Source organism: Sinocyclocheilus grahami, unplaced genomic scaffold (genome assembly GCF_001515645.1).
Source record: "Sinocyclocheilus grahami isolate Dianchi unplaced genomic scaffold, SAMN03320097.WGS_v1.1 scaffold1062.1, whole genome shotgun sequence".
Classification (NCBI taxonomy): Eukaryota; Metazoa; Chordata; class Actinopteri; order Cypriniformes; family Cyprinidae; genus Sinocyclocheilus; species Sinocyclocheilus grahami.
The window spans coordinates 132,914-145,542 of record NW_015506241.1 but is presented as its reverse complement, the minus strand read 5'-3'; the positions used below and the strand labels follow the sequence as shown (position 1 = coordinate 145,542).

General features: G+C 41.0%; 1 protein-coding gene across 1 annotated transcript in view; it reads left to right on the top strand.

Annotated features, from left to right (window-relative positions):
* Positions 1–12,629, top strand: part of LOC107566236 (plexin-B2-like) — a 192,573-nt gene that overhangs the window by 140,285 nt on the left and 39,659 nt on the right. The window contains exon 4 of the mRNA XM_016251624.1: positions 11,107–12,218. Coding sequence (XP_016107110.1) covers positions 11,107–12,218 — 1,112 coding nt within the window. The remainder of the gene's footprint in view (positions 1–11,106; positions 12,219–12,629) is intronic.

Sequence of the window (12,629 nt, the reverse complement as noted above, 5' to 3'; positions counted from 1 at the left end):
CTGTGTGTGTGTGCGTCTCTCTCTCTCTCTCTCTCTCTCTCTCTCTCTCTCTCTCTCTCTCTCTCTCTCTCTCTCTCTCAGTGCTGGTTAAAGGCTCTCATTAGTGTGTAAAGACCGGGGGATTTGCTGAGTTCGGGTGGCCCTGTAATACAGAACCATCACAGCCTGATAATTGTGTTTTTATTGCAGTTACGCAGCGGCTCCTTGACTGACAGCTCGGGAGCGCTGAGCGTTTTGTGCTGTCGGAGACTCCAAAACCAGAATGAGCAGAACCACTCTCCACTGCATAAAACACTCTCTACAACACAAAAATGATATTTCTAGTGGAAAAGACATAGATACTGATTAAAAATTATCACGTTTTGCAACATATGTTCTCAGCATACACGAACAAATCCCCCTGCTGTTATTATTATTCTCTGATTTTAAAAGAAAAGTGAAACATCCCTGGTAAAATCTGTGAATATTTGCTATGTTACTACGGTGTGTAATAGTTCTAAACACAGACACACTCGTGGTCCTCGTGTCCCAGCAGAGCAGCGGTGTGCATCACTGTCAGTGACCTGCAAAGCTTTTATTGGCTTTATTTATTCAGCAGCCAGTGGGAGGAGAATCCGATTTCTCCTGCTCTCGTCGTGTTGACATTGCGCCTGAAGATGCTGATGGTAGTTCAAAGCACACAGGTGTTACAGGCACGATCTGACGTTTGGAAGAGTCTACAAACACACGCGCACACACACACACACACACACACACACACACACATCTAGAGCTCAGTCACTACTCGTCTCTGACCTTTGACCCTGATTTCACAAGCCAAACAAAAACTCTCCCTCCTTCTTTCTCTCTCCTGCTGCTATATTTGGAATGGAAAGTCCTGTGTACTGTGCCTACAATATGCAATACACAACAGTAATTGTTTCAGACAGTAGTAGTGTATGCCACATTGACCAAATCATCTTTTTTCAGACTTGGTAATTACTATTATTTCATATTTTCATTGTTTTATTGTTATGTTTTGTATTCTTTTTTTTCTTTTTCTAATTTTAATATCTTTTTTCAGACTGAGACTTTTTTTGTTATTTCATTATTATTATTATTATTATTATTAGCATTTTTACCAGGCTCCTATGTTTAGGTTAAATAATTTAGGTTTATTAAATTGAAATAAATGAACATAAACATAGGAGCCTGATAAAAATGCTCATTAGATGATACTGTCATTTGTTTCATATTTTCATTGTTTTATTTTTTATTAAGAAATTATTATTTTTATTTTATTTATTATTTGTATTACCTTCTGCAGACTGGGAAATGGCCATATTTTTTGTTATTTCAACATTATTTTATTATTATTGTTATTCTTCTGCATTTTTATTCAGACTGGGAAATTATTTCATTTTGTTTTTTAATTTCATTACTTATTTTCTATTAGGTATGTATTTTTTATTTTATTTCATTTATTTTATTTATACTACTTTATTCAGATTTAGCAATGACCAAACTACTTAAGTTTTTACTTCTTAAGAATTTCACATCGTCTTAGCATTATCCCCATCAATAAATCTATCCAAAAGACCAAAAATGAAAGAAGCTCCTCTCAGTTCTCTGTGAATTGGAGTCATACTAGAAGAATCAAGCTTCACGGTTCAACCAACTTAATAGATGCAAAGCTACATCATTAGAGACAATAAGGTGTGTAATAGATTCACTGTGGCGTCACAATAGTTCCAAGTGTGTGACTGGAAAATAAGGGGAAAAGAAATGAGAAATCGGCGCGCGAGAGAGAGAAAGGCACAGAGGAAAGGATGGACGGATAATCGAATGGGATTGGCGTAGAGAATTTCTGTCCACGGTTCCATATTTAATCTTGTTTGGCCTGGGCCAGCTGTGTCCGCCATCCACACACTCCCTGTGTTCCCAGCGGAGATCCGGCTCAGCCAGAAGGTGCAAAGAGGACCAGTAAGAGCTGGATCCAATCCCAACATGCAGACAGATGTGTGTTTGTGAGGGAACACATCTGGCGGTGGCATTGAGTGGAACAAAAGAATGCTCAGATGAGGCCAAACGTGGAGGGGCACGGCGCACACACCGCAGAGGCGCTCTCCTGCCACGCTCTAGTCCTCTGGCCTGTTTGTTAATGGCTCTTACCGCCGGCACGGTCGCCATGGCCAACCGCTTGCACGCTCCATCAAATGAAAATAAATGAAGAGGCGGTCGGGATAATCACTCATATGGAAATTCAATGGAGTCTGTGACAGGAACTTTCAAAGGTGTTGGGCTCACAAGGAGCCGCAGACTCCCCGCTGACCAAATTCAGCCCTGTGATTTCATTTATTTATTGTGGTCTTCATTTTCTCTTGAAAAGAAGTGTGAGTCATTCTCTCTTTCTTTTTTAAAACTCCATGAAATATTGTCTGTTTGCTTTGAGGCTGACATCTAAACGCTTGTATACTGACAACGCACTTTCTGTAGAAATAAGTCAAAAATGATTTACACAATATTTATTGTTTTAAACTATCCAATGCTAAAATTAGAAACTCATTCTAAGTTATAAATACCTGACCCTGACTGATACACACACACACACACATACCAGGGAAAAAAACTTTTTTTATCCATTATATTATCATTCACTTGTTTTATTTATTTAGCCTTTGCCTTTATTCATCTTTATTTATCTGTTATTATTCATTTAAAATTCTTAAATTCAAATTAAATTATTATTATTCATTCGATTATAGGGGCTTTTACAGGCTTTATGTAGACTGGGAATTTCCCATTATATCATTATTAATTATTAACTTTTTTTTTTCTGGGTGGAAATTACTGGGAATCAGACTGTTAAATTACTATTATTTCATTATTATAATTTTTTCTTTTATTAATATTATTATTATTATTATTATTGGGGTCTTTTGCGTTTAATCAGATGAGGAAAATTCTATTATTTTGTCAATTTTCATTATTTTGTCATTCATTTTTTCTTTTCCTTTTTAATTTGATTTATTTTAGTTATTTTTAATTTTGTGTCTTGTTTCCTTTCTTCAGCATGTTGAATCATGTGCACTACCTGCCAGTCAACAACTCTTAAAATTTAGCCATCTTTAATGAACAAACAAGTTCTGTGCAAACCCCTAAATACGTGCATTTATATATACTGTATATTTTCTCTCTTTCAATCTTTCAGAATTTACCATTATTTCAGTATATTTTTGCAGTTGTTACAGAAACGTTCTGCTTGAGACGTGGCTTTTTGTGCGCTTGAAAGCTTGAACCTGACTGCATGCTGTAATCTTCAGGGGCCCAGGTGAAAAGCACATGTGGACTTCCCTTGAAGTGGCACACGGCGAATCTGAAAGCTTGCGAGATCTAACAAGGCCATTTTTTTCCCACAGTTGCCTGTTTCGTAATGCAGCTCTGAGCTGAAGGTGTTTTGTTCCTTCGCCTGACTGAGGAGAAAACGGGATTATCTCTCTCAGGCAATAATAAACCTACGTTAATGAGTCTTCTTTTCTCTCTCTCTGTCTCTCTCCTGGAGGTAAACCCCTCTGTTCTTCAGTACAGCTATAATTTAACACTCCTGGCTCTCCACTCGGATTCCTCCAGATGTTTTTGCTTCATTAGCGCATTAGTAGTTTGGTTATTATTTATCAGACACGTTTCAAGACCTCGTTTGCCCTCGGCTCATTCAGTATCTATCCTCAGGTAAATTAGGAGTTTGTTATCCGTTGGGCCTCAATGAATCTCTGATGTGGTGGCGGGTCCTGATGGACTGGGCCGCAGCGGCTCTGAGCCGGTTGGTGTTGAGCCCTGCTGCGCCGGTATTGCGTGATGTCGAGCCGCGGCACTTTGATCCTGCACAAATTTCAGGATTAGCAGCCGGATTAGCGACGTTTGTGATGGATGAAAGAGCCGGCACACGGGGACAGGAGACCGGATCCACACGCGATGACCTATAACCGCACATCTGAGGGAATTTGTATGGCAACAGACGGTTTTTGGGGTTGGATGTGAGCGATTTGCATGCATAAGCGAATGAATCTTTGAAGCTACATGCCGTACAATGAGAGAGAACAGGCAGGAATTCGGTCGGCCTAATCAGAGTTTAAAGACTCCGTCTCTCGAAGAAGTTTGTGTCAGGGAAAAGTTTACCCTTTGCATGTTTTAATTAAAAGGTTCATCTCTTTCATCGTGCTTAAACAAGGGAGTGCGGAGGTTCATTGAAGCCTTTTATTTTTTTGCCCTTCAGCCCAGAATCGGCTTTGCCCCAGATATCAGCTGTTCATTTGGAGTGCACTTCAGTTCAATCATGTATTTATATGTATATGTACTTTATAAAACAAAAGTATAATGTATGCACTTGACCTTAAATGTTAGGTCATTAAGCATGTAAGATTATGCATGTAAACACACACAGTAAGTTTTTATCAGTGAACAAATTTAAAGGGGTAGTTCACCCAAAAATGAAAATTGTCATCATTTACTCACCCTCCACTTGTTCCAAACTTGTCAGAGTTTGTTAATTCTGTTGAACAGAAAAGTAGATATTTTCAGGAATGTTGGGAACCAAACATTTGACGGTAGCCATTGACTTCCATGGTATTTTTTTCCATACTATAGAAGTCGATGGCTACCATCAACTGAACTATCCCTTTAAAGCAGTGTTGTTTTCCTATACTATGTGATAATTTCAACTGTATTTTTAAGTTTTCATTGTAGTGAATGTATCCAGGGTGCTCTGAGTGGTTGCTAGGGTGGGTGTTTTAAGCTATTTCCAGGGTATTCTGTGTGGTCCCTAGGGTGTTCTAGAACATTTTTAGGTTGCTCTGGGCCATTAGTAGAATGTTTTAGGTGATTGCTGGGGTGTTCTACAGTAGGGGGTTGCTAGGCAGTTCTGTATAGTATCAAGGGTGTTCTAGGGAGTTTCCAAACTGTTGCTAGGGTGTTTTAGGGAGTTTCCAGGCTGTTCTGGACGGCTGCTAGGGTGAACTGGGTCATTACTAAGGTATTGAAAGGAAGTTCTACGGGATTTCAAGGATGTTGTGAGTGGTTTATACAGAGTTCTAAGGGGTTTCCATGCTGTTCTGTGTGGTTACTAGGGTGTTCTAGAACATTTTTAGGTTGCTCTGGGCCGTTAGTAGACTGTTCTAGGTGATTGCTGGGGTGTTCTACAGTAGGTGGTTGCTAGGCTATTCTATATAGTATCAAGGGTGTTCTAGGGAGTTTCCAGACTGTTGCTAGGGTGTTTTAGGGAGTTTCCAGGCTGTTCTGGATGGTTGCTAGGGTGATCTGGGTCATTTTAAGGTATTGAAAGGAAGTTCTACGGGATTTCAAGGATGTTGTGAGTGGTTTGTACAGTATTCTAAGGGGTTTCCATGGTGTTTCTAGAGTTCTCTGAGTGGTTGCTAGGAGGTTCTGGTGGGTTTTTATGACAATATGGAGGTTGCTAGTGATTTTTTTAATGGGTTTCCATTGTGTTTGTGGTGGTTGCATAGGTGTTCTAGGGAGTTGCTATGATGTTCTGTTTGCTGTGCTTTAGGAGGTTACCAAGGCATTCTGAGTAATTGCTAGGGTGTTATAGGGGGTTTCAGGATGATATTGGTGGTTTCTAGGCTGTTTTAATAGGTTTCCAGGGTGTTCTGGGGAGTTGCTATGATGTTCTGTGTGGTTTCTAGGGTGTTGCTAGGGCATTCAAGAGGGTTTCCAAGGTAGGTGATCTGGGTGGTTGCTAGAGTGTTCTAAGGGGTCTCTAGGGGGTTTCTAGTGTGTTCTGGGTGGTTGCGAGTAGGGCTGTGCAATTAATCGCATGCGATTGTCATGCGCATCTCATCAGTAAAGCCGGTCATTAGTAGTAAATCTCCATCACCTGCTTTCAGTTGGAGCGGCATTTAATACACAGAGCCGTAGTTCACTGACAAGCTAGGCGATATCGTGTTCATAATTGAGTGCGATTCATCTGCGATTATGAACGCGACATTGCCTAATTGTCAGTGAACTACGGCTCTGTGTAGTACATGCCGCTCCATCTGAAAGAAGGTGATGGCGATTTACTACTAATCATAGGACTGGCTTTACTGACGAGATGCGCATGACAATCGCATGCGATTAATTGCACAGTGAGTAATTGCTAGGGTGTTATAGGGGGTTTCAGGATGATATTGGTGGTTTCTAGGCTGTTTTAATAGGTTTCCAGGGTGTTCTGGGGAGTTGCTATGATGTTCTGTGTGGTTTCTAGGGTGTTGCTAGGGCATTCAAGAGGGTTTCCAAGGTAGGTGATCTGGGTGGTTGCTAGAGTGTTCTAAGGGGTCTCTAGGGGGTTTCTAGTGTGTTCTGGGTGGTTGCGAGTAGGGCTGTGCAATTAATCGCATGCGATTAATTGCACAGCCCTAGTTGCGAGTGTTCTAAGGGGTTTCTATGGTGTTCTTTTTAAAATATTGGTTAGAATATTCTGGGTCATTTTTGGGATGTTCTAAGTGGTTTCTAGGGTGTTCTGGGAGGTTGCTGGTGTGCTCTAGAGCAGGGGTTTTCAACCTTTTAGGACATGCTAAGTTTGTCTAATTTCACAACAACCGACTGTGCTTACAAGGATACTTGTCAAGACAGTCATTGGTATTCACCTGCTGTCTGAGAAGGCTATCTGTTTGTGCACTTGAGGTGTGTGAGCGGTGCGCATAGAAACACTATCACAGTGCGTGAGTACCACATTGAGATGTCTTGGGCTTAAATGGCTTAAAATTACTTTAATGTTTAAACTGACAAGACTTAAAACACGTGAGAATAAAAAACTTTCTCGAGGAAGCAGCACTGGCCTGATCGTTAAGATAGTTTTGGCGGGCTAAGGTGACAATTAGGGGGACTGAAACCCTCCTAAAAAGGGTTTAGAACCGCCCCTGGTATAGCGTGCGTAATTATACTGAAACATAAATATAGAACCAGTTTACCTGATTCAATGTGATGGCTGAGCCTGTTTCTGAGATAACAACATGCCAATCCGTGGTTGGATTTCCGACACGGCTAATCGTAAATCATCTTACACTGTCAAGAAGCGTGACCAGGGTTGCCAGGTTTTCACAACAAAACCCGCCTAATTGCTACTCAAAACTAGCCCAAAACTATTTGGTTCTGTGTGGTTTCTAGGGTGTTGCTAGGGTATTCAAGAGGGTTTCCAAGGTAGGTGATCTGGGTGGTTGCTAGAGTGTTCTAAGGGGTCTCTAGGGGGTTACTAGTGTGTTCTGGGTGGTTGCGAGTGTTCTAAGGGGTTTCTATGGTGTTCTTTTAAAAATATAAACAAAATGCGGCAAGTGTTAAAGTAGCCCAATCCCGCGGGAAAACCGCGGACTTGACAACACTGAGCGCGTGACTGATACTCGAGCCAACTCTGCTCTAACTGTCGACTAGCAGTGAGAGTCAGAATGCCCCCTAGTGGATGGCTAAAGATTTGTTAACTCATATTCATAAATTCTCAAGGGAACGTCTCTGAATTAACTGATGCTCACGCCCCCCTTGACAGGTGCTGGCGCCCCCTTGGATTGAAAACCCCTGCTCTAGAGGATTTCAAGGGCATTCTGGTGGATGCTAGAGTGTTTCATATGGTTGCTAAGCTGTTCTAGCTGGTTGCTAGGGGATTTAGTGGATTCAATGCTGATTCAGTGTTAGTCTATATAATTTTTTTTTAACCTGTTTTGTCATCCATCAGGTGCAAATTATATGTCTGATTGCTTATAAAAGTAACAGCGCACCTCTTCTCAACAAACCACATGAGGTTTGAGGTATCTTTCATGTCTGTAAAACACAACGCAAGTATGAACAATAGTAAAAGTGTTTGTTCTAGCAAGCGCTACTAATTAACCTCACCTTTATACTCACTTAACCACGAAACTCAACACCCCAAAAAATTAGCATTTGAATCCTGCGCTTTGTCATTTGCTTTAATTGAGACAGACGGCTACGTTTTCTCCAAGGCTGCTGTCCGCACTGACTGCAATAACAGAATTAATGGACGCAGGCCAGTGTGTCTTGACCTTCTGTCCTGCATTACGAACACACGTCAGGGTAATTGGATCCCTGAAGATATATGTGTGATTCTTAAGCGAAGTCTCTGTCACTGATCTATATGTCCACGTCCCATTTCCTTTGTGTCCATGAGCTCAGTATTGAGTTAGAGCTGCCGAAATGTCCTTTCAGGTCTAGTGCTGTCAGTAAATGCTGTCATTTGTCTTCCTCAATTAGAGGTTAAATATTATATGATTCCTTTCAAGCACCTGCAGGCAGATGCATTGAGATGGTCTTTGCTTTCATAGTGCTCCTAAACCCAATCCCAAAGTAAATCTCTGAGCAAAATTTGATTGCTCACAGATTGGTGGTGCTTAGCTCAGGAAAGTTATTGGAGCAGCAACTTTGCATCAGGTGTTTCTCCAAAAATAATAGACACAAATGAGACATTGAAGTATCAACTTCATCTTAGATGTTTCTCCTCAGATTCCACAAGCAGGCTCAAATCAACTGTTGACATCCAGAAAGAGTAGATGGAGAAGATGTGGATCACAGCTCAGATAATTTGGCTTTGGGAGACTTTGATGCGAAATTTTCAAGTTTTTATCAAAACTGACTTTTGATGGGAGACTTCAAATCTCAGTATAGAGAAATTGTTGAGATTACTTCTAAAATTTTAGAGGAGCTATAGTCCGAGAAGCAGAATCTCCATTTGCACTCTATTTAGTCTTGTTGGTGATTTTTGTTCTCTCCTATAGGTTCAGTCACACTTGATTTTTCTTATTTGCAGGGTCAGTCATACTTTCAGACACAAGGAAAGGTCTTTATTTGTTGAGGAACAATTGAGATATTACAGAGATCTCATTGGTGATTTGTCTTTACAAAAAGGATCATTCATGCTTTCAGAACAAGAAAAAGTTTCTGTTTGCTCTCCATTTAGTCTCTTTGGGGATTTTTCTCTACTACAGGGTCAGTCATACTTGTAGACACAAGAAAAATCTTGAGTATCTATCCATTTATTATCTTTACTTTCAAAGAGAATCAGTTGAGAGTTGTGATTTTTTTTTCTCTTTTTTAGGATCAGTCACACTTCAGACAGAAGCAAAAGTCTCAATTTGCTCACAATTTAATCTCTTTGTTGTTTAGGAGAAACAATTGAGAAGTTCCACTTCCAAACACATTAAGAAGTCTCTTTACTGTCTAAGAGAAACTGTTGAGACATTGCATAGATCTCATTGGATGACTGGTCACACTTTTGCGACTATAGCACCCATCTACACCTGATTTCAACCTAAACTGCTGCATCACATCAGACAAGAGCAAAAACGTCCTCAGGACCAAGTAAAAGAATAACAAACCACTTCCCAAAAAGAGGACGGACGGCGTAAACCAAATTAAGCCACCATTCCAAATGAAAAAGAATTGTTTAAGGGTATGAACTAAAAAGGGCAGCTACATTTACGCCAAGAAATGGAATTTGTAATAAATGAGCTTCGTGATCAGCAGGGAGAAGGTGAAAAAAAGATGAAAATTGCCAATAGAAGGGCAGGGGGTTTTATGTAAATGAATGTGAGAGCTGAAATTAACTCAACCCTGAGGGTGAGTGCATTATTTCGCGTGTCGATGGAACTCCAGGGAATGGCAGGTTAACATCATAAAACAGTCACCCAGGTTTGAGCCTCGCCAGGCTTTTTAATTTGAAGAATGTTTCTCTGAAGGGATGAATGGGCCGAGAGATTGAGCGTCGTGGTCGCATCCACCTGTAGTGACCTTCACCAACTGTTGTAGCTCTGTTATGTTTGTGTGTTCACTTTGTGGAAACTCTTCCAATTTTCACTGTTCTTTTTCCAGCAATGGCTACCTTGCTGGTTGCTAGGATGCTCTGGGTGGTTGCTGGGATTCTTCAGGGAGTTTCTATTACATTCTGAGTGGTCGTTCTAAGCAGTTTCCAGGGGTTGATAGGATGTTGATCAGGTGTTGCTAGGATGTTTTAGTGGGTGTTTGTTTTTATTTTTTGGGAGGGGGGGGGGGGGTTTTTTGGGGGTTTTTGTTTTTTTTTTTGGGGGGGGGGGGGGGGGTATTTCTAGTGTGTTACTAGGGTGTTCTAGGTGGTTGCTGGGATGTTTGAGTGGTGTTTCTGGGGTGTTGCTAAGGTGTTCTGTGGTGTATTTAGGATTTCATAGAATGTTGCTTGGGTTTTGCTAGGATGTTTTAGTTGGCGTTTGTTTTCTGGTGGTTTCTAAGGTGTTGCTAGGGTGTTCTAGGTGGTTCCTAGGATGTTTTAGGGAGTTTCTATGCTGTTTTGTGTGGTAGTTGGGTTTTTATTGGGTTTTGATGGTTGCTGTGGTGTTTTAGTGAGTTTATCTGATGCTCTGGGTTGCTAGGGGGTTTCAAGGATGTTCTAGTTGTTTTATATGTTGTTTTGGGTGTTTGCTTGGGGTTTCAAGTGAGTTTCTATGTTTTGGAGGGTGTTAGGGTGTGTTTTTGGGCTGTTCTAGGGAGTTGCCAAGGTGTTCTGGTTGGTTTCTAGGGTATTCTATGTTTCTATGATGTTCTAGAGGTTGTTAGTGTGTTGCTAGAATGTTTTATTAGATTTCTGTGTTGTTTTTAGGTGGATTGTGCCAAGGTGTTCTGGGTGGTTTCTAGGGTGTTCTAGGAAGTTTCTGTGTTGCTTTGGGTGGTTTCTAGGCTGTTGCTGGAATGTTCTAGGAGGTTGCCAAAATGTTCTGAGGGTTGCTACGGTGTTGCTGTTTTATTGGATTTCTGTGATATTTGGGTGGTCACTATGGTGTTCAAGGGGGTTTCTATGATGTTTTGAGTGGTTTTTCTAGGAAGTTTCTATGGTGTTTCCTCGGGTGTAGCTGGGATGTTTTAGTTTAGGTTTCTAGGGTGTTGCTAGGGTGTTCTAGGTGGTTGCTACAATGTTTTAGTGAGTTTTGTGGTGTTCTGTGTGGTTTTTAGGGCTGTAATGCGTATGAGCAATAGTATGTAATTAGCAAGCACTATTAATTAAAATCCCTTTTATATTTGCTTGACCATGCAATTCAACTCCCCAACAACTGAACTTTGTATTTTGTCATTTTTCCTAATTCAAACTCTTTCTTTTTCCAGCAATGGCCACCTGGTTACCAGCGTTCCTACTGGTGCTACAAGTAATTGCTGCATCCTCCGAAGAGCCCATACTGGAGTTTTCCACGGACTCGCCCATCAATAATGTGGCACAAGACCCACAGACTGGTCGTGTTTACCTGGGTGCTGTCAATGCCATTTATCAGTTGAACTCTTTATTGCACCTTGAAGCCAGAGCTGAAACAGGGCCCAAGAAAGATGCGAGGGGTTGCACCCCTCCGGTGTCTACTTGCCAGGACCTGAAAGACACCAACAACACCAATAAACTCTTGCTGGTTCATTCGGCTAATGGGTCACTGATAGTCTGTGGGAGTTTGTACCGAGGAATCTGCTCTCTGCTCAACCTCACCAACGTCAAAGAGCAAATATACTACAGCGACAGCAAAGGGGAGCGGACCTACGCCACCAGCACTGAAGAGCACGTTTCTGTGGTAGGAGTCATGGCCACGCTTGAAATCGACAATAAACCGTTTAGCGTCTTTTTAGTAGGGAAGGGCTACGGAAGCATGGACAGCTCCAAACTCATCAGCACCAGAATCGTGCAGAACTACCGCGACTGGGTCTTGTTCGAGAGCATCATCGAGGCGTCTACTGTCCAGGCGGTTCCCTTTGTGCCCAAGTACCTGCACGACTTCCGCTTCGCCTTCAAAAACGACAACTTCGTCTACTTCCTCTTTTCACGCACTCTTGGCGGAACGGACAACAAGAACTTTACTTTCGTTTCGCGCCTCTGCGAAAACGACAATCACTATTATTCATACACGGAGCTTCAGCTTAGTTGCGGTCTGAAGAATCGCTATAACAAAGTCCAGGCTGCGTATTTGACAGAACCGGGGAAAATGCTGGCCCAGGCCATATCTGAATCCGGAGACTATGGGAATGTCCGGGAGTGGCATAAAGTCCTGTTTGTGGTAGCTAGCTCAGAGGAAGGGGCCACCGAATCAGCTCTGTGCATGTATCCCCTTAAAAACATCAATCAGAAACTCTTGGACATCGTTACTGCTTGCTACACGGACAATGGCAAGATTAACAACAGATTAGTTGTGGAGAGTCCCTACACGTCCAGTAAAGATGAGCCATGTGTCAAACACGATGTAAGTAACAGCTTTTCATAACACTGATCAATGACACAAAGTGGAACATTTTTTATTTTTTATTTTCTTGTATATTTATTTCTTGCTAGTTTAACAGCTGACAATGCTTAGCTTTTTCTGGACCAAACAATTTGTTTATTATGAGCCTCTACCAAAGGTTTTGAATGAAGTAGGTTTTTTTTCTGCACTGACACCTGTCATTTACATGAAAATAAAGGGTTTTACCCACACACAGGGACACATCTCTATTAATAACAGTAGATAATGTCCCATATAAATTTTATATGGGAGAAAACATACTTGCTTGCCTGTATTTTATGTTTTTGTTTAGTGAAAAAAATATTTTAATAATAGTAATATTGAATTATTTTATTTTATTTATATATATATATATATATATATATATATATA